Source organism: Hypanus sabinus, chromosome 16, assembly GCF_030144855.1.
Source record: "Hypanus sabinus isolate sHypSab1 chromosome 16, sHypSab1.hap1, whole genome shotgun sequence".
Taxonomy (NCBI): domain Eukaryota; kingdom Metazoa; phylum Chordata; class Chondrichthyes; order Myliobatiformes; family Dasyatidae; genus Hypanus; species Hypanus sabinus.
The window spans coordinates 55,785,980-55,812,426 of NC_082721.1; the positions used below are offsets into that span (position 1 = coordinate 55,785,980).

At 43.1% G+C, this 26,447-nt stretch overlaps 1 protein-coding gene across 1 annotated transcript in view; it reads left to right on the top strand.

Annotated features, from left to right (window-relative positions):
* Positions 1 to 26,447, top strand: part of LOC132405843 (putative adhesion G protein-coupled receptor E4P) — a 67,260-nt gene that overhangs the window by 30,971 nt on the left and 9,842 nt on the right. Inside the window, exons 4-8 of the mRNA XM_059990834.1 lie at positions 2,923 to 3,094; positions 6,148 to 6,267; positions 11,483 to 11,670; positions 14,581 to 14,751; positions 24,772 to 24,963. Coding sequence (XP_059846817.1) covers positions 2,923 to 3,094; positions 6,148 to 6,267; positions 11,483 to 11,670; positions 14,581 to 14,751; positions 24,772 to 24,963 — 843 coding nt within the window. The remainder of the gene's footprint in view (positions 1 to 2,922; positions 3,095 to 6,147; positions 6,268 to 11,482; positions 11,671 to 14,580; positions 14,752 to 24,771; positions 24,964 to 26,447) is intronic.

Consider the following 26,447-nt stretch of genomic DNA (forward strand, 5'->3'; position numbering starts at 1 on the left):
TACCCCATGCCTCATGACTTTCTGGATGAGTCTCTCATGAGAGACCTTGTCAAATGCTTTGCTAAAGTCCATGTAGACCACATCCACTGCCCTACCCTCATCAATTTCTTTTGTTACCTCCTCAAAAAACTCAATCAGGCTCATGAGGCATGATCTTCCCTTCACAAAGCCATGTTGTCTACCCATGAGTAGACCGTACTTCTCCAAATGCTCATAGATCCTATCCTTAAGAATCCTTTCCAGTAGTTTGCATACCACTGACGTAAGACTCACCAGTATATAGTTCCCAGGTTTCTCCCTATTACCTTTTTTAAACAAGGGAACTACATTTGCCATTCTCCAGTCCTCCGGCACTTCCTCTGCAGCCAAAGAGGATTCAGAGATCATGGCTAATTCTCCTGCGATCTCTTCTCTCAATTCCCTGGGGTGTATCATATCCAGCCCTGGGGATTTATCAATCTTAATGTTTTTGAGAAGATCTAGCACTTCTTCTTCCCTAATCTCCACATTGTCCAGCACACAGGCCCGCTCTACTTTGACCTCATCCTGATCAAGATCCTTTTCACTTGTGAATACTGAAGCAAAGTATTCATTTAGGACCTCCCCAACCTCCTCCGCCTCCAGGCACATGTTGCCCCCTTTATCCTTTAGTGGTCCCACCTTCATTCTCGTCATCCTCCTATTATTCACATATGCCTTGGGGTTCTACTTAATCCTACTGCCAAGGCCTTCTCATGCCCCCTTCGAGCTCTATATTAGAAGGGATGTGCTGACATTGGAGAGGCTTCAAAGAAGCTTCAGGAAATTGATTCCAGGATTAAAAAACTTACTAGATGAGGAGCATTTGATGGCTCTGGGCCTCAACTCCCTGGAATTCAGAAGAATGAGAGGTAGCCTCATTGAAACCTATTGGATGGTCATAGGCATTGATAGAGTGATGCAGAGAGGATGTTTCCTATGGTGAGGAAGTCTAAGACCAGAGGATACAGCCTGATAAAAGAGGGTCATCCATTTTGAATGGAGATGAGGAATTTTTTAGACAATGAGTGGTGAATCTGTGGAATTCGTTGCCACAGACAGCTGTGGAGGCAAAATCGTTGGGTATATTTAATGTAGAGGTTAATAGACTCTTGATTTAGTCAGGGCATGAAGAGATATGGGGAAAAGGCAGGAGATTGGGGCTGTGTGTGAAAATAGATCAGTCATGATGAAATAATGAAGCAGAGACAGACTTGATGGGCCAAATGGCCTAATTCTGCTCTTATATTCTCGCCCCTGATTCTCCAGAGCTATTCCACTTGTTCCACCAAGCATCTTGGTAGCCCATATGTGACAAAGCGGGGTATGCCACAAGTAATTTCTTCCACCCCCGGTAGTCCGGTAATTCTCAGTGCTGACGTTATGCTTATTGGGTGCATATATTGGACTAACACGCAGCATAAACTGTTTTTGTTTGTTCTAGTACACTTCAGGACAATGGAATTCTCTGACTCGTTCGGTTTATTGCTGCTTCCTGTTTCAGGGAGGTGACCCAACTTGTTTGTGGTTGCGCATGCTCAGTGTTGGCTCAGTGGAAGAGTTCATGTTGGGAGAGAGGGGAGAGTTCTTGCTCTAGGAAAATATTTAGTTATTGATTGATTTGTTGATCAGTGCCATTGTGATCTCATTGTAATAAATCTATTTGCAAACAGTGGTGATTTTGAAGAGGGATGTGTATTTCTCTTTTATTTATTTTATTTTGGATAATTTTCCAGCTAATGGTGACAACTCCCCTGCATTACAAAGAATGAATTATGGCTCTTCTCCTAGTATAAGGAGATCCTTACTTAAAGGTCCATTTTAGTGTATAGTGTGGAGGGGATTGTGCAGGTTCAGTCTGATGTTTTAGAGATGTAGCCCTAAAGGTCTGATGGTACATATCATTATTTTCTCTTTTGCCATTTTTGCCACATTTGCTCTTGAATATTTTTGCATTTCTTTGTCTAATTTTTTTTAACCTCGGGCGTACAATAAATGACCTTGCACTGGATGCGTTATTTTGGCCTGCCATCTGATTTTAAAGTAACAGTTCCATAACTACACACGATCCTCACCAAAACCAACAGTGTGACACTGTATCAGATCATGCCTAGTCCATCAAATCTTCATTAATGCAACCCCTTGTGTAATTATAATTTAACCTCTTATATTGATAAGACCATACTGGATATCTCCAAGTCCATAGTAGCTTTCCTAACACACGATGTCCAAGGTAGAAGATTCTCTGTCATGTCCATTACTGATTGTTGGGTTGCTGTGCCTGGTGCCAGCTGGAGGGCTCCTTGACTGAATGCTGGGACACCTTGAATTCATGGAGTTGTCAAAAGGCAGAAGCTCTGGATCAGAATATAGTGACAGGACTGGTCAATCAACTTTTGAGCCAACTCATTGTCACTGACCCCTCACACTCCATTCCTGCTACTTGGATACTCAAATAACCTGTAATTTCTGGGTTGAGCACCCTCCACTACTCCAGCTGCCTTTGGATATATTTAATAGTAAATATATTTAAGACCAGGTTGGATAGATTTTTGCATAGTAGGGGAATTATGGGTTATGGAGAAAAAGAAGGTAGATGGAGATGAGTCAAGGGTCAGAACAACCATGATCTTATTGAATGGCAGAGCAGGCTTGACAGGCCAGATGGCCTACTCTTGCTCCTATTTCTTATGTTCTTATGTTATAATCCAGCGTGAGATCGGTGCATATTCAGCCTGTGTGATAGTGCAGAGTGAGGAAAACATTCACAGTGGTCTTGTTCTTCTGCAGTTTCTCCAGTTATTCAGTGTGTTCCACACCAAAGCCATAATCAGCTGAGTTCCCTTAGTTTCTCGTGTGTGCTGAACCAGTTTCAGCTTATGCCCAGCTTCTTCTTTCTTACAGAATGTGTTAGGTAGAATCAACCAGATCACAGAAGACAACGAGTGGGAGAAAATGGAGGAGGGTCAACGCACAGATGCTGCCTCGCTCCTGATGAATTCTCTGGAGATTTCCATAGAGATGGCTGTGGTAAACATGGACATGGAGAAATACAACTTAACGGTGGATAGTCTAGGTAGGTCCCATCAGATATGTAATCCACTGAGCCAACTTTGTAACTTGCAGACCATCACAGGTTCTAAGCTAGATATAAACAAATGATTCTGCATTTGCTGGAAATTCAGAGCAACAAACACAAAATGCTGGAGGAGCTCAGGTCAGGAAGTATCTACAGAAATAAACATTTGATGTTTCAGGCCAATACCCTTAAGGCACAAAAAAGCCTGAAGCATCAACTGTTTGTTCATTTCCATAGATTCTCCAGCATTTTGTGCATGATCCTTTGGATTTGCAGCATCTGCAGAATTTCTTGTATTTACCAATGGCTTCATCCTTGTGATCCTTGGTAAAATCCATTAGCCTGAGACTTTAGGGTCCACAAAGGACCGAGCTTTGATCCCCTTCTCACACCAATTAGATATAAGGTTAGGTTTCTTCCATTTCCTCACCAAGCTAACCAACCAGGCAACAGCAGTTAAACTACCAGCCCTCATAATAGCTACAGAAATGATCCTTTTAAGCCGAATAGAGTAGAAAGGGTGGTTCTGGGACCCAAGGGACTGAGTTAAAGAGAGAGGTTGAGCAGGTTAGGACTTTATTCATTGGAGTTCAGGACACTGAGTGGTGTTCTTATAAAGGTGAATAACATCATGATGGGGGCATATGATTTTATTCCTTTGAATGCTCTTAGACTTTTGGGGAATCAGGAGGTAGAGGGCATAGGTTTCAGATTAAAGGGGAGAAATTTGATACGAACCTGAAAGGCAACTTCTTCATCCAGGGGATAATCAGCATATGAAACCAAAAGAAGGCAAAGAAATAACTAGTTGATTTGTACAAGATCATGCCTGGCTGAGACAGAGTAAGTAAAAAATGTTCGGTCAAAAACTAAGGGTCAAGGATTTAAATCAACTGGTAGAGGGATTAAAGGGCAGGGTTTGAAAATGGTTCTTGCCTAGAGGGTGATAGAACCTAAAACCCACGGTGTAAGGTAAGGGAAACAAGTAGGGTAGGTATGATGATTAAAGAAGAGCAAATACGAGAGCTTTTAAAGAATATAAAAGTGGATAAGTCTGGGTCCTGAGAGGATTTTCCCTAGGACCTTGAGGGAAGTTAGTGTAGAAATAGCAGGGGCTCTGACAGAAATATTTCAAATGTCATTAGAAATGGGGATGCTGCTGGAGGATTGGCGTACTGCTCATGTAGTTCCTTTGTTTAAAAAGGGTTCTAAGAGTAAACCTAGCAATTATCAGCCTGTAAGTTTGACATCAGTGGTGGGTAAATTAATGGAAACTATTCTTAGAGATGGTATATATAATTATCTGGATAGACAGGGTCTGATTAGGAGCAAGTCAACATGGATTTGTGCATGGAAGGTCATGTTTGACAAATCTTATTGAATTTTTTTGAAGAGGTTACTAGGAAAGTTGATGAGGGTAAAGCAGTGGATGTTGTCTATCTGGACTTCAGTAAGGCCTTTAACAAGGTTCCATATGGAAGGTTAGTTAGGAAGGTTCAATTGTTAGGTATTAATATTGAAGTCGTAAAATGAATTCAACAATGGCTGGATGGGAGATGCCAGAGAGTAGTGGTGGATAACTGTTTGTCAGGTTGGAGGCCGGTGACTAGTGGTGTGCCTCAGGGATCTGTACTGGGTCCAACGTTGCTTGTCATATACATTAATGATCTGGATGATGGGGTGGTAAATTGGATTAGTAAGTATGCAGATGTTACTAAGATAGGTGGTGTTGTGGATAATGAAGTAGGTTTTCAAAGCTTGCAGAGAGATTTAGGTCAGTTAGAAGAGTGGGCTGAAAGATAGCAGATGGAGTTTAATGCTGATAAGTGTGAGGTGCTACTTTTGGTAGGAATAATCAAAATAGAACGTACATGGTAAATGGTAAGGCATTGAGGATTGTAGTAGAACAGAGTGATCTAGGAATAATGGTGCATAGTTCCCTGAAGGTGGAAACTCATGTGGATAGGGTGGTGACGAAAGCTTTTGGTATGCTGGCCCTTATAAATCGGAGCACTGAGTACAGGAGTTGGGATATAATGTTAAAATTGTACAAGGCGTTGGTGAGGCCAAAATTGGAATACTGTGTACAGTTCTGGTCACCGAATTATAGGAAAGATGTCAACAAATTAGAGAGAGTGCAGAGGAGATTTACTAGAATGTTACCTGGGTTTCAGCACCTAATTTACAGAGAAAGGTTGAACAAGTTAGGTCTTTATTCTTTGGAGCGTAGAGGTTGAGGGGACTTGATAGAGGTATTTAAAATTATGAGAGGGATAGACAGAGTTGACGTGGATAGGCTTTCCATTGAGAGTAGGGGAGATTCAATACAAGAGGACATGAGTTGAGAGTTAAAGGGCAAAAGTTTAGGGATAACATGAGGGGGAACTTCTTTACTCAGAGAGTGGTAACTGTGTGGAACGAGCCTCCAGTAGAAGTGGTAGAGGCAGGTTCGATTTTGTCATTTAAAAAAAAATTGGATAAGTATATGGACAGGAAAGGAATGGAGGGTTATGGGCTGAGTGTCGGTGGGACTAGGTGAGAGTAAGCGTTCGGCACAGACTAGAAGGGCCAAGATGGCCTGTTTCTGTGCTGTAATTGTTATATGATTATGTGGTATGAAGAGACTGAGCAAATCGTCGCATGTAAACGCTTGGATGTACCCATGAGCTGGACCTTCAGAGTTAGATTCACAAGTAGGAGGCAGGATTAGGCAGGAGAACTCGTTCTCATTTGGCACATGGACAATGTGCTGAATGGCCTCATGTATTGTAACATTTCTGAAGAGTGTAGTATCAAATGTTGCTTCATATATTTATACATGTTGATAGTGCTGTATAAACATAGATCATTATTGTCAACCTCTAATGAATGAGCCCTGTCCCTGGACGGAGTGACAGAGAAGAAGGCTTAAACAGACCATAAATGTCAGCACAACTGGCTTGTCCAAATGGAGATTACCCTAAGAAATTCTACTGAGCATCTAAAAGATGCAGCTACTAAGCAACAATCAGCCACTCTAAATGATTTCAGTTACTTACATTCTATTTCAGGCCTTCAAGTCAAAATTCTTAGAAATAAAGTCACCAGGGTCAACGGAACTGTGACACTATTGGCAAAACAAAATCAGATGGAATTCCACTGGGAAACAAAGGAGTCGAAATATAACTATGGTAAGGTCAGCTCTCTCTGTAAGAAGTGAATTTGAGGACGGACTCACTCAGAGCCTACAATGGACTTTTAACCAAGGCTTTGTGACAAGAGGGTATCACTCATTACTTTTTCTGAAAGTTTCCTCTGTATTGATTGCAGCTGAAGAATTGGAGAATTGCTAATGTTGCTGCATTGTTTAAGAAAGGCTCTTAGAATAAGCTAGGAAATGATAGACCAGTGAACCTGACATCAGTAGTGGGAAAGTTACTGAAAAGTATTCTAAGGGTCTGAATATACTGTACAAGTATTTCAATACTTGGACAAATTGGGACTGATTAGGGATAGTAAACATATTTTGTGTGGTCAGTCATCTAGCCAATTTTAGAGGATTTTTTCTGACCAAGTTACCAGAAAAGTTGATCAAGAAGTTTCAGTCTGTTGGCATTCAAGACAAGTTAGTATACTGGCTTAGACACTTACTTCACTGGAGAAGCTAGAAAGTGGGAGAAAATGGTTGCCTCTCTGACTGCAGCCCTGCCACTAGTGATGTACTGGAGAAATTGGAACTGAGTCCATTGTCTGTCATCAATATCAATGATCTGGATAATAATGTACTAAAATGGATCAGCAGAGTTGCAGATGACACCAAGATTGGGGGTGTCGTGGACAGTGAGGAAGACTATCAAAGTTTGCAATGGCATCTGGACAGGCTGGTAAAACGGGCTGAAAGGTGACAGATGGAATTTAATGCAGACAAGCGTGAGGTGTTAAACTTTGGGACGACAAACCAGAGTAAGAGTAGTAGGGCACTGAGGACTGTGGCCGAACAGAGTGATTTGACAATAGACAATAGGTGCAGAAGTACCTCGAGTCTGCACTGCCATTCTGAGATCATTGCTGATCATTCACTATCAATACCCAGTCCCTGCCTTGTCCCCATATCCCTTGATTCCCCTATCCATCAGATATCTAGCTAGCTCCTTCTTGAAAGCATCCAGAGAATTGGCCTCCACCATCTTCCGAGGCAGTGCATTCCACACCTCCACAACTCTCTGGGAGAAGAAGTTCTTCCTCAACTCTGTTTTCAATAACTGACCTCTTATTCTCAATCCATGCCCTCTGGTACTGGACTCTCCCAACATCTGGAACATACTTCCTGCCTCAATCCTATCAAATCCTTTAATTATCTTAACCGTTTCAATCAGATCCCCTCTCAATCTCCTCAATTCCAGCGTGTACAAGCCCAATCTCTCCAATCTCTCTGCGTAAGACAGCCCTGCCATCCCAGGAATCAACCTAGTGAATCTACGCTGCACTTCCTCAATTGCCAGAATGTCCTTTCTCAAACCTGGAGACCAAAACTGTACACAATATTCCAGGTGTGGTCTCACCAGGGCCCTGTACAAATGCAAAAGGACATCCTTGCTCTTGTACTCAATTCCCCTTGTAATAAAGGCCAACATTCCATTTGCCCTCTTCACTGCCTGTTACACTTGCTCATTCACCTTCATTGACTGATGAACTAGGACTCCTAGGTCTCTTTGCATTTCTCCCTTACCTAACTCTACACCGTTCAGACAATACTCTGCCCTCTTGTTCCTGCTTCCAAAGTGGATAACTTCACATTTATTCACATTGAATGACATCTGCCAAGTATCTGCCCACTCACCCAGCCTATCCAAGTCTCCCTGTATTCTCCTAACGTCCTCTTCGCATGTCACACTGCCACCCAGTTTAGTATCATCAGCAAACTTGCTGATATAGTTTTCAATGCCCTCATCTAAATCGTTGACATAAGTCGTAAAGAGCTGTGGTCCCAATACAGAGCCCTGTGGTACCCCACTAGTCACCTCCAGCCAGTCCTAGAAACACCCATTCACTGCTACCCTTTGCTTTCTATCTGCCAACCAGTTTTCTATCCATGTTGAAACCCTGCCCCCAATGCCATGAGCTCTGATTTTACTCACCAATCTCCTATGTGGCACCTTATCGAATGCCTTCTGAAAATCTAGGTACACAACATCCACTGGCTTACCCTCATCTAACATCCCTGTGAGAGACCAATAATTCCTTGAAAGTGGCATCATAGGGAGATAGGCTCATAAAGAGAGGTATAGATTACTCTCTCTGTAACTCTAAATTAGAGGGGAAAGGAAGGATTCACAAGGATGTTACCAGGATTGGAGGCCTTAAATTGTAAGGAGAGACTGAACAGGCTGAAAATAGACTAATACAGCACAGAAACAGGCACTTCAAACCAAAATCCAAAACTAGTCCATGCTAGCCATGGTGACCAATAAATTAGTCCTGCATTTTGTGCATACCCCTCTAAACTACTACTTTTCTTATACTTATCCAAATGCCTTTTGAATGTACCTTCTGTGTGAAGAAGTTAACCATAAGACCATTAGGCACATTCAGTCATTTGTCTCATCAAGTCTGCTCCAACATTCAATTATGGCTGATCCTTTTTTTACCCCTCCTAAACCCCATTTTTTGGCCTTCTCCCTATAACCATGTCCAATCAAGAATCTATCAATCTCTGCCTTAAATACACCTAATGACCTGGCCTCTACAGTTGCCTGTTGTAACAAATTCCAAAGGAAGTTGCCCTTCAAGTCCCTTTTAAATCTTTCCCCTCTCACCTTAAGCTTACTCCTTCTAGTATCATGTTCCCCTGAGCTGGGAAAAAGACCTGATGTGTTCACATTATCAGTGTCCCTCATGTTTAATTCTCGTCTATTATATCACCACCTCCAATCTTCTACACTCCAAGGACCAAAGTCCTAGCCTGCCCAACCTCGTCTTATAACACTTCAACATCATAAATATTTCTTAAAGCTTAACAGCATCCTTCCTATAGTATTTTGCCACTGAATTTCTTACCACTGTCCTTTAACATGTTGTCCCAACTCATTTCCTATTTGACAAATGCAGACTTGCACTATACTTTCTTCTCTTTGTTTGACTCTGTCACCACTTTCAGGAAACTATATTTTTGTAGCCTAGGTCTCTCTGTCCGAAAACACTCTGCTGGTGTGGATTAACTTCTCAGAATGCATCACATCATTCTTTACTGCGTAGAACTCTATGTCCCATTCTTTTACCCAGTTCCCCAGTTGATCTAATCTGGTTACAATCTTAGATTACCTTTTTAATTGTCCACTACACTGCCTATTTCAGCTGTCATCTATAAAATTATTAAGACCAGCACTTATATTCTCATCCAAATTGTTGATATGTAACCAAACAACAGAGGACTTAGCAACCATTTCTGTGGCACATCACTAGCTATTGGCTTCCAAATTGGAAACAACTTTTCACCACCTCTGATTCCTTTTAACCTACCACTGGGTACATCTTTGAGATGTAGGAGGAAACTGGCACACCTAAGGAAATTTACATCATCACTGGGAGAACATGCAAGTCAGCAAATGAGATCTAGATTGAACTACAGTTGCTGGAACTGTGATGCAACATGATCTGCTGTACCAATATACATCCACTAGTCCCTCATAATTCTTCTCCAGGATCCATTTGCCAAGAATTCTTTGCAGTGCTGAGGAACAAATGCTTGTTGGGGTCTAGGTCCATCATTCCAAATAGTTGCTCTCAAGTTGGTAGGGTTGTTAAGGTGTATGGTGTGTTGGCATTAATTTAGATTCAGATTCAGATTCCGTTTATTGTCATTTAAAAACCACAAATGCAATGCAGTTAAAAAATGAGACAACGTTCCTCCAGAATAATATCACAAAAGCATATGACAAAACAGACTACACTAGAAAATCCACATAACGTTTGACAATCCCCAATCCAGAGTCCGGAGAGGCTGCTGCGTATTAATATCGTGCTACCGTCTTAGCGCGTTCCCTGGAAAGGAGCTCCAAATCCACCAGACAAACAAGACCAAAAACTAAAGCTACAAGACCTGCACAAAACCACATAGTTACAACAGTGCAAACAATAGCATAATTGATAAAAAAAAAACAGACTATGGGCACAGTAAAAATAGTCCAAAGATGTTAAAGGACTATAAGTTCAAAAGAAATCACCACACAGTTTCCACAAGTCCCCAGGGTCCTGACAGACTCGCCATCCCACGCCGGCGGCAGAAGGGAATACCCCCGCTATGTACTTCCACAGCACTGCTCAACTCAGCCTCGCAGACACAGCACACACCGAAAGTGACCTGACCGCAGTGGACTCCGAGTCCGTTGAACCTCCGAGCCGACGACCATTCCCTCTAGCACAGCTTCTCTGAGCACCATCCTCTGCCGAGCATATTAAAACAGACCCACCAATGGCCATCGGCAACGCGACCCCGAGGACTGGGGGCCTGTTCTTCCCAGCAGAGTCCCGGACCTCACAGGAGCAGCAGCAACGAAGAAGGTCTTCCTGGAGATTTTCCGATGTTCCTCTGTGCTCCCACATCCGTTTTCAATCGATTATTATTGCACACAGCACCCCACTTCACAAATAACAGATAATCAGCTCCAGAGTGGCTGCTGCAAGCTGCATTGCACTGCCATCTAATTAATTAGGGGACTAAGTTTCCGAGCCGGGAGATAATGTTGCAGCTCTATAAAACCCAGGTTAGACCACATTTGGAGTATTCAGTTCTGATCACCTTATTATAGGAAAGATGTGGAAGGTTTAGAGAGGGCACAGAGGAGATTTACCAGGATGCTGCCTGGATTGGAGAGCATATCTTGAGAGGAAAGGTTGAGCAAACTAGGGTTTTTATCTTTTGAGCGAAAGCAGATGAAAGATAGCTTGACAAAAATAATCAAGGTGGTAAGCCATATAGATAGAGTGGACAGCTAGAGACCTTTTTCCAGGGCATAAATGACTAAAACAAGGGTGCATAACTTCAAGGTGTTTGGAGGGAAGTACAGGGGAGATGCCAGAGGTAGGTCTTCTTACATAGAGATTGTTGGGTGTAATACATAAGGGACATCTAAGTGAAGCTCAGATTTGTGCATGGATGAAAGAATATTCAAAGGCTGTGTAGGAGGGAAAGGTCAAATTGATCTCAGAGTAGTTTAAAATGTTGAAACAACTTTGTGAGCCAAAGTGCCTGTTTCGCTGTCCTGAGCTGTATTGCTCTATGTTTTATGTCTCTACCAGCAGACGCAACAGCTCCCTCCAAATTCACCAAGTTCTTCTCAGTTTTCTCTTTCGTCAGGTACAAATTTTATCACTTCATGTAACACCACCAATCCTGTCTCCCAACAGAATTTGCAGCTGTTTCTTTCATTGTCTGCACAAAGATGGGGGCGTTACTGAATGTGAAAGAGCTGGAAATGGAGAATAAGAAGTTTGGGAAGGAGCATTTGGAGCTGAATTCAAACCTGCTGATGGCTATAATGACCACCTCCAACCAAAGACTTGACAACGTCACATTTATCATCAAAAACAAAAAGGTTTAAAAATCAAAGAGATCCAAGTTGTTATCATTGTCCGTAAAGAGATCTGTGAAATAAATGTTATTGTGAGCAGTGTATCAGAGTGAGGGGTGTGGAGTGTGTAAGTGTTACAGTGAAGGGTCTGGGATGTGTCATGTTACAGTGAGGATGTGGGGTGGATTGGTGCTCCAGTGAATGGTGTGGGTTGTCAGTGTTAACCTAGGGCAGGGGTCGGCAACCTTTACCACTGAAAGAGCCATTTGGACCCGTTTCCCACAGAAAAGAAAACACTGGGAGCCACAAAACCCATTTGACATTTAAAATGAAATAACACTGCATACAATGTTTTTTTTTTAGTCCTTCTTGTATTTATGAAAAACGCTGAACTTAAATTGTCCGCCAGCAGCAAACCAAAAATAACGTCAGCCAGCTGTCAACCTGAAAAATAAAAGGACTATTTCACTGAACAATGAAAAAATATGAATATACGTAAAATAATAGGCAATTAAAATATTTATCATACTTGGTTAATGGGATTTCTGCTCCTGGATCTCAGCGCACAGTGTCTGCACATCAGGGCTGTATGACGTCACCTTCATCTTTACACAGGATCGCAAGCTGTCATCTGTGAGGCATGCGCGATGTTTGTTTTTAATAAAGTTCATGTTGGAGAACACCTGCTCACATACATATGTGGATCCAAAGATCGACAGGACTTCAAGCGCATACTTTTTAATGTTTACATAAATGCCGGGGATAGCATTCCATGTTTCGAACACAAGTTTGTCCGGTTTAGGGAGGTTTTCAATATCACTCCAATTGTGATTCTGAGCAAGAACAGCCTTCTGATGGGCAACATCTTCAAGGTCTGCTGTCAAGCGTCTAAACTTGGACACCCATATGTCTTTGTCGGCTATGTTGGCCAGTTCCATCTCAAGATCAGGTTGACTCACACCTGCCAATGCAGTCATATTCAGTAGGGATGGATCGATGCTTCGGGGAGTGACCGGGAAGGATAATGTGTTTTTTACCTCTCTGAACTCGCAGAAGCGTTTCTCAAATGATGTTTGCATTGCGATGATTGCAGAATGTAAATACTCCGAATTTATCATGTCGTGAGCTTGTTTGAACTCTCTCAAATTGGGGAAGTGAGACAATGTGCCTTTCTGTAAATCTCTGGCAAGCACTGTCAACTTGCGCTGGAATGCCAAAACATCCTCCAACATGTGCAGGGCTGTGCGTCCTTTCCCCTGAAGAGCTGTGTTCAGCGTGTTCAGGTGCGCTGTCATGTCTACCATGAAGTGTAGCTTTTACAGGCACTCTGGCTGTTCCAGCTCAGGAAAGGTGAGACCTTTGCTGCCCAGGAACGTTTTCACTTCTTCCAGACACGCGACAAAGTGTTTCAGCACCTCCTCTCTTGACAGCCATCGGACTTTGTTGTGCAGCAGGAGATCAGAATATGCGCTTTTCAGCTCGTCCAGTAACAAATGGAATTGACAGTGATTTAAACTTTTTGCCATTATTTTATTGACAATCTGAATCCATTACTTCTGTGCATTCCGGAGGAAATGTTTGAACGCACAGTGCCTCTTGGTGCAAGATGCAGTGAAAAGTCAGCAGCTTTCTGTCCAGCGACTTCTGCAGTAAAGTCACAAATTCCTTGTGCGCTCCTGTCATACTTGGTGCCCCATCAGTAGCAACTGACACCAGGTGGGTGGTCTTTATTACTTTGACTTTTAAACAATTCAAGACAGCCTCACAAATGTCCTCCCCCCGTGTTTGGCCTTTTAGAGGTATCAACTCAATCATTTCTTCCTGTGGCCCGGCAAAGTTTACATACCGGCAGAACAGCGCTATTTGTTCAATATCACCTTTGTCTTTAGACTCGTCACAGGCAATCGAGTAGGCCACAGCTGAATTGATGTCTTTAATTTACTGTCTTGAGATGTCTTCTGCCATTTTTATGGTTGTGTCTTTGACAGTCTTTGCAGAGAGGGGCATATCCCTGATTTTCTGCACAATTTCACTCTTGTTTTTAAAGTCCGTGAATAGATGTTCTGAAATCTTAATGAAAGATTCTTTTATATATTCACCATCTGTAAACTGCTTCCCGTGCCTGATTATTTCCTGAGCGGCAACAAATCTAGCATATGTCGTTGATTTTCCAGACATCATCCACTTCTTGAAATGATTTTTGCTCAGATCAACCTTCCGCAACAGTTCCGAAACGGCTTTTTTTCTCTCATCTCCATCCGGATATTTTTGAGCAAAGGCTGCGTGATTATTCTGGAAATGTCTTGCGACTTTTGACTTTTTGTTGTTTGCTAGTTTCTCATTGCATATTAAGCATACCGGTAAACCAGTCTTGTCAGCAGTGAAAGCAAATGAATCTGCCCACGTATCATTAAACGTTCTGTTTTCTTTAGTCACTTTTCTTTTTTTAGAATTCTCCATAGTTAGCCTACCTTGGATCGAAAAATTAAAGAAATCGCGCACTGGCGTGTGTCAGGCATTGGCAGTGGTGACGTATATTAATAGCAACAAAAAACACGTTTTATTTAGATTGTAGAAGGTCACCATAATCTTCAAATTTAGAATTACATTTCAAAAACTAACAAACTAACATAAAATACATTTTAATTAAATACTCATCATTTATCTTCCAAAGCCATAGGGAGCTGCAGCAAAGAGATGACAGAGTCGCATGCGGCTCCAGAGCCGTGGGTTGCCGACCCCTGACCTAGGGGCATTGGGTGTGTCATGTTACAGTGAGGGTAACAGTAAGATTGTGTGTTTCCAAAAGCTCTCCAGTGTTGTCTGTATACTGAAGTAAGGAGCAGAGAGTTTACCTGCATTGGTGTAGATGGAAAATTTCATTTTGTGCTGTTATCATCAGTTGATTGCAATCTGTTGACTGTCCTTTTATAGGTAGATGACGTCAATGATTACACGGTCTGTGTCTTCCTGCGTAAGAGCCAGGGCAGGGTTTTCTGGTCAACCACTGGCTGTGAGAAGATGTCCTCCAATCATTCCCACACACTCTGTAACTGCAGGCACCTGAGTAACTTTGCCGTGCTGGTTGCTCTTTACAAGGTGGAGGTGAGAGGCTGCTGAAGTGTCAGGGTGGGCCAGAGGTAGAGGTGGGGGTGTGTCAGAGGGTCCATCTGTGGAGCGAGTGCAAGATTAAGGATTTGTGCTCAGGGAATTGTGAACTGCCTTCCTGAACCCAGCAGCCCATTGGCCCAGCCTGCCTCTGCAGGACCAGTACATCCTGCAGTGGTGGCTCTGGAGGACCAGCAGAAAACTCTCTGCTGAAAATTCTGGGTATTGCAACACATTGAACTAAATTGGTGTTTGTCCCTGCTGCATTGTGTTCTACAGGATGAATATGATTACTGTTCTCAAACACAGAGTACAACTGGTTACATAAGAAATTGTATTGAGGGCATTACCATGATTAAACGTTACAATGCCAGGGAAAGCCAGAAATAATAGCTGACTGCAGAGATTCATCATTACTTGAGGATTGGGACACTGCCTTCAGATCAGGAAAAAGAACGTCTCTTAGGTCGGCAAGAGCCATGCTCTCCTAGTCCATCGGGGAGGCGAAGTGTGAGTACACACGGAAAATCCACAGACCCCTCTGTGACAACAGGGATCGCGGCACATGTGGCAGGGTATTCAAAACATAACTGATTATAAATTCACCCTCTGCATCAACAACTGCGATGCCTCCTTTCTCGATCACCAGAATGACTTCTATACATGATTTGATGCATTAAACAATATACATAACATCGAGGAAAGCGCCCTTTCTCCAAGGATCAGGCACCCCTTTTAGCGGCAGCCAACGAGAGAAGGATCCTAAGCAGGGTAAACCCAAGCAAAGCTACGGGGGTGGACAACATACCTGGGCAGATGCAGAGGGACTATGGAACAGCTGACAGTGTTCTTAACGAACTTCTTTAACATCTCTTTGAAAAGTCCACTCTCTCTGCAGCCTCCAAGGCAGCCACCATCATTCCAGTGTCCAAGAGTGCAGCGTTAAATAGTCTCAAAAATTCTACCCGGTTGCACTGACTTCACAGTCTTGAAATGTTTTGAGCAGCTAGACCCATCCAGTTTGCTTACTGCTCAAACTAATGCACTGATAACGCCATAGCCTTGCCCTCCATTTGTCCTGAACCAAAAAGAATACCATGCCAGAATGCAGCTCATTAACTTTGCTTAGTGTTTAATCTAACCATCTCTCAAGGGTGGTGGGTAAATTGCCCTCATTAGGACTCAACACTCCTCTCTGCAAGTAAAACACACAAAATGCAGGAACTCAGTAGGCTAGACAGCAGTTATGGAAAAAAGGACAGTTGACATTTCAGGCCAAGACCCTTCAGCAGGACTGGACTGTTGTGCTCCTCCAGCATCTTGTGTGTGTTACTTAGATTTCCAGCACCTGCAGCTTTTCTCTTGTTTGTGATTGGACCCCTCTCTGCAACTGGATCTTAGACTTTTTAAACATAAAGATCCCAGTCAGTTCAAGTTGGCAGCAACATCTCAAGTTTCATCATGCTGAGCACTGGTGCCTCCCAGGGCTGTGTGTTCAGCCTGCTGTGATTCACGCTGCTGACTCATGACTGCACTGCTGGTTTCAACTCAAATAACATCATCCAATTTGTTGATGATACAATAGTGGTTGTCTCATCAACAATAATGAAGAGCCAGCATACAGAGAGGAAAGTGGGGAGTCCTGTCAAATGGTGTGAGAACAACAACAGGAGTCTCAATGTGGACAAGTGATGATTGTGGACTTCAGGAAGGCACAGGTTGACCACCCTCCATATCCACACCCTCACATTCCATATCAATGGCTCAGCTGTGCAGAGAGTGAAGAGTACAAAGTTCCTCTGTGTGCACATAACGATGAGCTAACCTCGACCCACAACACTCTAACAACTTTCTACAAGAGCACCATTGAGAGTGTCCTGTCTGGCTGCATCATCATGTGGTATGTAAGCTGCAAGGCTTCAGACCACAAGACCCTACAAAAACAGTGAGTACCACCAAGAGGATCACTAGGGTCTCCCTTCCCTATTTATGCCAGCATTGCATACGAAGGACCCAAAGCACCCCACCACCCATCCTACAATCTCTGACCAACTGTGAGGAAGGAGGTACTAAAGCATCAGGACTAGAAATGCTAGACTGGGTAACACCTTCTTCCCTAAAGCTGTGAGTCTAAAGAATACCCTGTCACCAATGATGTCTCATCATAGTTTAGGATGCTCTTCATTGACACTGTTTACAGCTTACCTGTTTTGCATACATTTTGAACCATACACACTTTTCCACCGTCATACTTGATAGGTCCTATTCTTTCACGTCTTATCCTCTTGCTCTTCACATGCTTGTAGAATGCCTTGGGGTTTTCCTTAATCCTGCCCGCCAAGGCCTTCTTATGGCCCTTCTGTCTCTCCTAATTTCCTTCTTAAGCTCCTTCCTATTAGCCTTATAACCCCCTAGATCTCTAACATTACCTAGCTCTCTGAACCTTTTGTAAGCTTTTCTTTCTTCTTGACTAGATTTATTACAGCCTTTGTACACCACAGTTCTTGTACCCTACCATATCTTCCCTGTCTCATTGGAATGTACCTGTGCAGAACTCCCCTGAATATTTGCCTCATTTCTTCTGTACTTTTCCCTGAGAACATCTGTTTTCAATTTAAGCTTCCAATTTCCTGCCTGATAGCCTCATAATTCCCCTTATTCTAATTAAACGCTTTTCTAACTTGTCTGTTCCTATCTCTCTCCAATGCTATTGTAATGGAGATAGAATTATGATCACTATCTCCAAATGCTCTCCCACTGAGAGATCTGACACATGACCAGGTTCATTTCCCAATACCAAATCAAGTGCAGCCTCTCTTCTTGTAGGCTTATCCACATATTGTGTCAAGAATCCTTCCTGAGCATACCTAACAAACTCAACCCCGTCTAAACCCCTTGCTCTAGGGAGATGTCAATCGATATTTGGGAAATTAACATGTCCCATCACGACAACTACATTATTATTACACCATTCCAGGATCTGTTTCCCTATCTGCTCTTCAATATCCCTGTTACTATTGGGAGCCCTATAAAAAACACCCAGTAAAGTTATTGACCACTTCCTGTTCCTAACCTCCACCCACAGAGACTCCATAGATAATCCCTCCATGGCGTCCACCTTTTCTGCAACCATGACAATATCTCTGATTAACAGTGCCATGTCCCCACCACTTTTGCCTCCCTCCCTGTCTTTTCTGAAACATCTAAAACCCGGCACTTGAAGTAATCATTCCTGTCCCTGAGCCATTCAAGACTCTGTAATGGCCACCACATCATAGCTCCAAGTACTGACCAACCTTCTAAGCTCATCCGCTTTGCTCACAACACACAGCCGACAGCCTATATGTACAGTCAGTTGACAATAAACTTCAACTTGAACAGAGTTGCTGCAATCTTCCCCTTCTAAATTTTGTCTATTGCCTCCTAAAGAACCTGCTGGATTTCCTGCCTGTCCCCCTCAAACTAGACAAGACCACTGCTGCTTCCTCCCTGCTCTGCTGGGAACTGCTTCTTGCTGGACAAACGTCTGCTGGTGGAGTTGAATGGGTCAATGACTGTCTTTCAGAGGAAAGGAGCCTCAAAACAAAACCCTCTCCACAACTCCCAATTACCAGAACCTCCAACAGAAACAATTGTACCTTTCCTCACACAGCTGTTGCTTGATCCATATACCCATATAACAATTACAGCATGGAAACAGGCTATCTCGGCCCTTCTAGTCTGTGCCAAATGCTTACTCTCACCTAGTCCCACTGACACTCAGCCCATAACTCTCCATTCCTTTCCTGTCCATATACCTATCCAATTTTTTTAAATGACAAAATCGAACCTGCCTCTACCACTTCTACTGGAAGCTCGTTCCACACAGCTACCATTCTCTGAGTAAAGAAGCTCCCCCTCGTGTTACCCCTAAACTTTTGCATCTTAACTCTCATCTCATGTCCTCTTGTTTGAATCTCCCCTACTCTCAATGCAAAAAACCTATCCACATCAGCTCCATCTATCCCCCCATAATTTTAAATACCTCTATCCCCCCTCAACCTTCTACACTCCAAAGAATAAAGACCTAACTTGTTCAACCTTTCTCTGTAACTTAGGTGCTGAAACCCAGGTAACATTATAGTAAATCTCCTCTGTACTCTCTTTATTTTGTTGACATCTTTCCTATAATTCGGTGACCAGAACTGTACACAATACTCCAATTTCGGCCTTACCAATGCCATGTACAATTTTAACATTACATCCTAACTCCTGTACTGAATGCTCTGATTTATAAAGGCCAGCATACCAAAAGCTTTCTTCACCACCCTATCCTCATGAGATTCCACCTTCAAGGAACTATGCACCATTACTCCTAGATCACTCTGTTCTACTGCAATCCTCAATGCCCTACCATTTACCATGTATGTCCTATTTTGATTAGTCCTACCAAAATGTAGCACCTCACACTTATCAGCATTAAACTCCATCTGCCATCTTTCAGCCCACTCTTCTAATTGGCCTAAATCTCTTTGCAACCTACTTTATTATCCACAACGCCACCTATCTTAGTATCATCTGCATACTTACTAACCCAATTTAACACTCCATCATCCAGATCATTAATGTATATGACAAGCAACATTGGACCCAGTACAGATCCCTGAGGTGAACCACTGTCACCGGCCTCCAACCTGACAAACAGTTATCCACCACTACTTTCTGGCATCTCCCATCCAGCCACTGTTGAATCCATTTTACTACTTCAATATTAATACCTAACAATTGAACCTTCCTAAATAACCTTCCATGTGGAACCTTGTCAAAGGCCTTACTGAAGTCCATATAGGAAACATCCACTGCTTTACCCTCGTCAATTTTCCTAGGAACCTCTTCAAAAAATTCAATAAGATTTGTCAAACATAACCTTCCACGCACAAATCCATGTTGACTGTTCTTAATCAGACCCTGTCTATCCAGATAATATATATATCATCTCTAAGAATAGTTTCCATTAATTTACGCACCACTGATGTCAAACTTACAGGCCTATAATTGCTAGGTTTACTCTTAGAATCCTTTTTAAACAATGAAACAACATAAGCAATATGCCAATCCTTCGGCACCATCCCCGTTTCTAATGACATTTGAAATATTTCTGTCAGAGCCCCTGCTATTTCTACATTAACTTCCCTCAAGGTTCTAGGGAATATCCTGTCAGGATCCGGAGACTTATCCACTTTTATATTCTTTAAAAGTGCCAGTACTTCCTCTTCTTTAATCATCAGAGTTTCCATAACTACCCTATTTGTTTCCCTTACCTTACACAATTCAATATCCTTCTCCTTAGTGAATACTGAAGAACAGAAATTGTTCAAAATCTCCCCCACCTCTTTTTGCTCCGCACATAGCTGTCCACTGTGATTCTCCAAGGGACCAATTTTATTTCTCACTATCTTTTTGCTATTAATATAATTGTAGAGACCCTTTGGATTTATTTTCACCTTACTTGCCAAAGCAACCTCATATCTTCTTTTAGCTTTTCTAATTTCTTCCTTAAGATTCTTGTTACATTCTTTGTATTCCTCGAGCACCTCATTTACTCCATGCTTCTTATATTTATTGCAGATCTCTCTCTTTTTCCGAACCAAGTTTCCAATATCCCTTGAAAACCATGGAACTCTCAAACTTTTAATCTTTCCTTTCAACCCAACAGGAACATAAAGATTCCATACCCTCAAAATTTCTCCTTCAAATGACCTCCATTTCTCTATTACATCCTTCCCATAAAACAAATTGTCCCAATCCACTCCTTTTAAATCCTTTTGCATCTCCTCAAAGTTAGCCTTTCTCCAATCTAAAATCTCAACCCTGGGTCCAGACCTATCCTTCTCCATAACTATATTGAAACTACTGGCATTGTGATCACTGGACCCAAAGTGCTTCCCAACACATACCTCCATCACCTGACCTATCTCATTCCCTAACAGGAGATCCAACACTGCCCCTTCTCTAATTGGTACCTCTATGTATTGCTGCAAAAAACTATCCTGCACACATTTTATAAACCCCAAACCATCCAGCCCTTTTACAGAATTGATCCAGTCTATGTGTGGAAAATTAAAAGCTCCCACAATCACAATCTTGTGCTTACTAGAAATATCTGCTATCTCCTTACAAATTTGCTCCTCCAATTCTCGCTCCCCATTAGGTAGTCCAGAATACACCCCTATAGGTGTTACTACACCTTTCCCATTCTTCAATTCCACCCAGATATCTTCCCTAGGTGAGCCCTCTAATCTATCCTGCCAAGGCACCACTGTAATATTTCTCTGGCAAGCAATGCAACACCCCCCCCCCCCCCTCTTGTCCCTCCGATTCTATCACACCTGAAGCAATGAGATCCAGGAATATTTAGTTGCTATTCACACCCCTCCTGCAACCATGTTTCACTAATAGCTACAACATCATATTTTCAGGTATCAATCCATGCTCTAAGCTCATCCACCTTTCTTATAATGCCCCTAGCATTAAAATAGATGCATTTAAGGAACTCTACACCTCTTACTCTCTGTTTATCCCTAACGGTGCAAACAACTTTATTATCTTTTTCTTCCTTCTTCCCTACATCTTCGGTCTGAGCACTCCCCTTCTCTGTCACCTGCCTATCCTCCCTCACACACTGTCTACTAGCTTTCTCTATTTGTGAACTAACCTCCTCTCTCCTAGTCTCTTCAATTTGATTCCCACCCCCCAACCATTCTAGTTTAAAGTCTCCCCAGTAGCCTTCGCAAATCTCCCCGCAAGGATATTGGTCCCCTTAGGATTCAAGTGCAGGTCCTTTTTGTGCAGGTCACACCTGCCCCAAAAGAGGTCCAAATAATCCAGAAACTTGAATCCCTGCCCCCTGCTCCTATCCCTCAGCCACACATTTATCCTCCACTTCATTCCATTCCTACTCTCACTGTCACGTGGCACAGGTAGTAATCCTGAGGTTACTACCTTTCTGGTTCTTCTTCTTAACTCCCTTCCTAGCTCCCTATATTCTCCTTTCAGGACCTCTTCCTTTTTCCTACCTATGTCATTGGTACCTATATGTACCACGACCTCTGGCTCCTCACCCTCCCACTTCAGGATATCTTGGACGAGATCAGAAACATCCCAGATCCTGGCACCAGGGAGACAAACTACCATCCGGGTCTCCTGACTGCGTCCACAGAATCGCCTACCTGACCCACTAACTATAGAGTCCCCTATTACTACTACCTTCCTCTTCCTTTCCCTACAGGGCCAGAGTCTGCGCCGGAGGCATGGCCACTGTTGCTTCCCCCAGGTAGGCTGTCCCCCACAACAGTACTCAAACAGGAGTACTTATTGTGAATGGGTACAGCCACTGGGGTACTCTCTAGTACCTGACTCTTCCTCTTCCCCCTCCTAACCGTGACCCACTTGTCTGCCTCCCACGGCCCAGGTGTGACCACCTGCCCGTAACTCCTCTCTATCACCTCCTCACTCTCCCTGACCAGATGAAGGTCATTGAGCTGCAGCTCTAGTTCCCTAACATGGTCCCTTAGGAGCTGCAGCTTGGCACACCTGGCACAGATGTGGATATCCGGGAGGCTAGGAGACTCCAGGACCTCCCACATCCGACACCGAGAGCAACAAGCTGCCCTCACACTCATACTTCCCCTTTCCTCAAATAACAGGAAAAACTGAAACCTAAACCTACCTTGTCTCACCCATTTCCATCTAAGCCCGTTGAGCCAAAGCCCTTAAGCCTTCACTCTGCTCCTGGCTCACTCCGCTGCCTGCTGTATAAGGCTGTGTTCCTTTTAAATCTTCTGCGCTTCACTGCCCAATGTCACACGCCTGCACAGTCCTGCCTCTCTGATGAGAAGAAGAAAAAATCAAAATGGCACCTGCTGCACTCCTGCTCCGATTCTCATTGAGTTCCTTCAGCAGATTGTTGCTCCATATTCTAGAGCATCTGGAGCTGTTGTGTGCTCCGTACTGAACCAGCTGAGCACTGTCTCCTGGTGGGCCTGTTTAATAATACAGTCTGTCCCTAGTGAGCTCTTGGAATTGTAATTTGATATTTCCCCCTCCCACTCCCACTTTCAAATCTCTTACTATCTTTTCTTTCAGTTAGTCCTGATGAAGGGTCTCAGCCTGAAACGTCAACTGTACTTCTTCCTATAGATGCTGCCTGGCCTGCTGGATTCCACTAGCATTTTGTGTGTGTTGCTTGAACTTCCAGCATCTGCAGATTTCCTCATGTTTGCGTCATTGAGGTGAGGCTGGTTTTCGTGATGTGCTGAACTGCCCACAATTCTCTGAGGTTTCATACCAAACCATGATTCATCCAGAGAGGATGCTTTCTCTGATGATAGTGCTTTTCTGTCCTGATCTTACACAAGGTGTTCGATGAATTCAACGGACCAGGCTGCATCAGTAGAGGCAAATAACAGTCACCATTTTGTGTTGTGACCCTTCATCTGGACACTAACATTTGCTCTGTGTCCTTACTTTGCTGGTTTTGTTCTGTACTGAAAGTGGCAGGTGCTGTGCTCTGCTACAGCTAGTGGATTCTGCACATTCATTCTGTTCCCTTTGGGCTTCCCATATGTTTTTGCCCAATCTGATAGCAACCAGACATTCCATTTGTTCTATCCACTCCATCCCCACATTCTCTGCCACCACAGACTAACGTTTACTCTCTTTCTTAGTTCTGATGAGGGTCTCGGAAACATTAACTTCTCTTTCTATGGATGCTGCCTTGATCAGCTCGATGCTTACAGTAGTTTTGTTTTTTTTAAGTTTCGGATTTCAGGGACTTGTTTTATTGTTATGTGCTGTCCCACTGGACCTGCTCCCTTGTATGCTGGGATCCACTCCCTACTGGAGTCTGCACCCTCTGTATGTCCTGCTTGTTTCTGAACTTTTCCTAGTTCTGCTGAAATGTCACCAATCAAATACACCATCTGCCTTGTGAAACCCAGTCTAAAGTTCGTACATTCCAATGAGATCACTATATATTGTCCTAGTGGAACACATCATCTCCATTCAGTCTGCATCTAGTACAGGAGGAGGGAGGTTCTGGGGCCAATGTTTTTGCTGCATTTTGTACTGGGGTGGGGGCTTTGTGGATTGATGATCATGTTGCCATTTTCTTTGTGGATTTTGCTCTTTCTCTCTGAACAGACTTCTATGGTTTTTCCTTGTTTTGTGGCTATCTGGCAATGAAGAATCTCAGAGTTGTATACTGCAAACATACTATGATAATAAATGAACCTTTGAAGGGTAACACTCACCTTTAATTCTCCATCCCTCTCCCAGAATGACCTTCTCTCCCACTGGGTATTGCATTGTTCCAGTGAAGGCCAGTGGAAGCTTTTACTACACTGAGTCCTAATACTGAACTCAGCATTTCAGAACAGTTGATTTTCTGATTTTATCAGGGTGGGCAGTTCTGATGGAAGGTATCAATGTATAAGGAAGGCATCGCCACAGATGCTGTCTGATCAGCTATGAATTTCTAGCATTTTCTGTTACTTCATATTTTTTCACCTGCAGATTTTAGCATTCCATCCATTGCTCCCTGCAGGACCTGCCGTGTGCTAATTCATTATATGACCTCTCTATTCTGCCTATCTTTCTACACTACATCCAAAATTGAGTGTGGAATAGACAGGTTGATATGTTCTAACCATGTATCTAATCTGATACATGGGCACTTTTCTGATAGAAGGAAAAATTCTGTAAAGAGAACCAGCTTTGATCTAACTACCTTAGCTTGGTGATTAACTAGTTAGTTCTAGAATAACTGGACACACAGGAAATCAGTGGAAATGAGAGAGAGGTACTGACAATCAGATAGATGATCTGCTGTGATTATATTAGATGATGGAGCAGGTTTGATGGGCCAAATGGCCTGTACTTGCATACAGTTTTTTGATTTCTATGCGACCCTTCGACATAATTACCAGTGAATTCTGCCTCCTTCCTACTTTGGACTGATCACCTCTCCTGTCTCTGCAGGGTCCTGCTCTTACCATCATTACTTACATAGGCATCATGATCTCACTGGTGGCACTGTTAACAGCGATCATCACATTCATCATGTGCCGGGCTATCCAGAGCTCACGAACCACTATCCACACCCACCTCTGCTTCTGTCTATTCCTGGCAGAACTGCTGTTCCTCATCGGAATATCGAAAACCGAAAACAAGGTAACAACCAGAGGCCAAGCCTCTTGATGAATAACAGATTCCTCAGCCATGGTGTTGACTGTCTGCACTAAATACTACTGCAGTGATCTCACAACATCGAGCGCATGGATTTTCATACTTAAGCTTATGAGATGGGGGTTTATCTATCCCAAAATTGCAGAACTTCAATCCCAATTATTAAGAAACATAGACTTTGCAAAATCCAAGGATGGGATGGTGGCTTTAAGCTTATTTGCTGGGATCGGTATTAAGGAAATGATAGAAAAATATCAACAATTAATTTGTCCACTATCACATGTTAGTGTTCTCTTCTTTTTTTTAAGGCATCTGTTAGTCTCATGAGACCATGGATTTGCGCCTTGGAAGGTTTTTCCAGGGCGCAGGCCTGAGCAGGGTTGTATGGGAGACCGGCAGTTGCCCAAGCTGCAGGCCTTCCCCTCCCCATGTTGTTGTCCAAGGGAAGGGCACTAGGACCCATGCAACTTGGCACCGGTGTTGTCACAGAGCAATGTGTTACTCAAGGACACAAACATGCTGCCTCAGCTGAGGCTCGAACCAGTGACCTTCAGGTTACTAGTCCGATGCCTTGTCCACTAGGTCACGTGCCAACACAGTGTTCTCTATTAGTTAGTTATTCAGCAATATACCAGAGAGTAGGCCCTTCCGGCCCATCAAGCCACATTGCTCCAGCAACCCCACCACCCTCATTAATCTGAACCTAATCTTGAAATGACCAATTATCCTACCTGTGATCTGTGGGAGGAAACAGGAGCACCCAACAAAAACCCAATGTACAGAAACTCCTTACAAATGGTGACAGAATCAAACTCCAAACTCCAGAACTCCTCAAGATGTAGTATCATCTTGCCAACTGCTGCACCACTGTGGCATTGGTGGTTCAGAGAATGAGTGCAGACATGGTGGCTGAAGGGCCTATATCTGTGCTGTTCTGTGTTCTTTGATGCAGTAACCCAGCACAATGCTGAGGTAAAGCTGCTTTATTTCATTCGGATCATCATTGAGGATTGGGTGAGGACTGCAGTGGACTACGGTGTAACTGGACCACTGGGTTTGTCATTCTCCCATTCAGTCCTGGCACTCCTCTGTACTTCAAACCTTGTCCGCCTTCCACTGTCATAGAGCACATATCCATTCACTGTTAGAGGACAAATCCCCCCTTTACCATTACAGGACACCTCTCTCAAACACCATTATGTTTACAGGCACTGGTCACTTCACCATTACAGGGCAACAATCCCTTCCCCAATACAGGACACCCTTTTCCAGCAGGACAATGTGACAGAATTTTATGGGGAAATGTAAGTTGTGTGTTATGATTTCTTCAGGAGATCTTTTTATGTTGGGCCTTGTTGATCCAATGGGCTGATGTTGAACTGAGTTCCAGTCTGAAGTTGTTAATGACCCTGACTTCCAGATGAAAATGATGTCTCAGAACAGGCAAAAGTTGTGGATCTTTGTCCCCT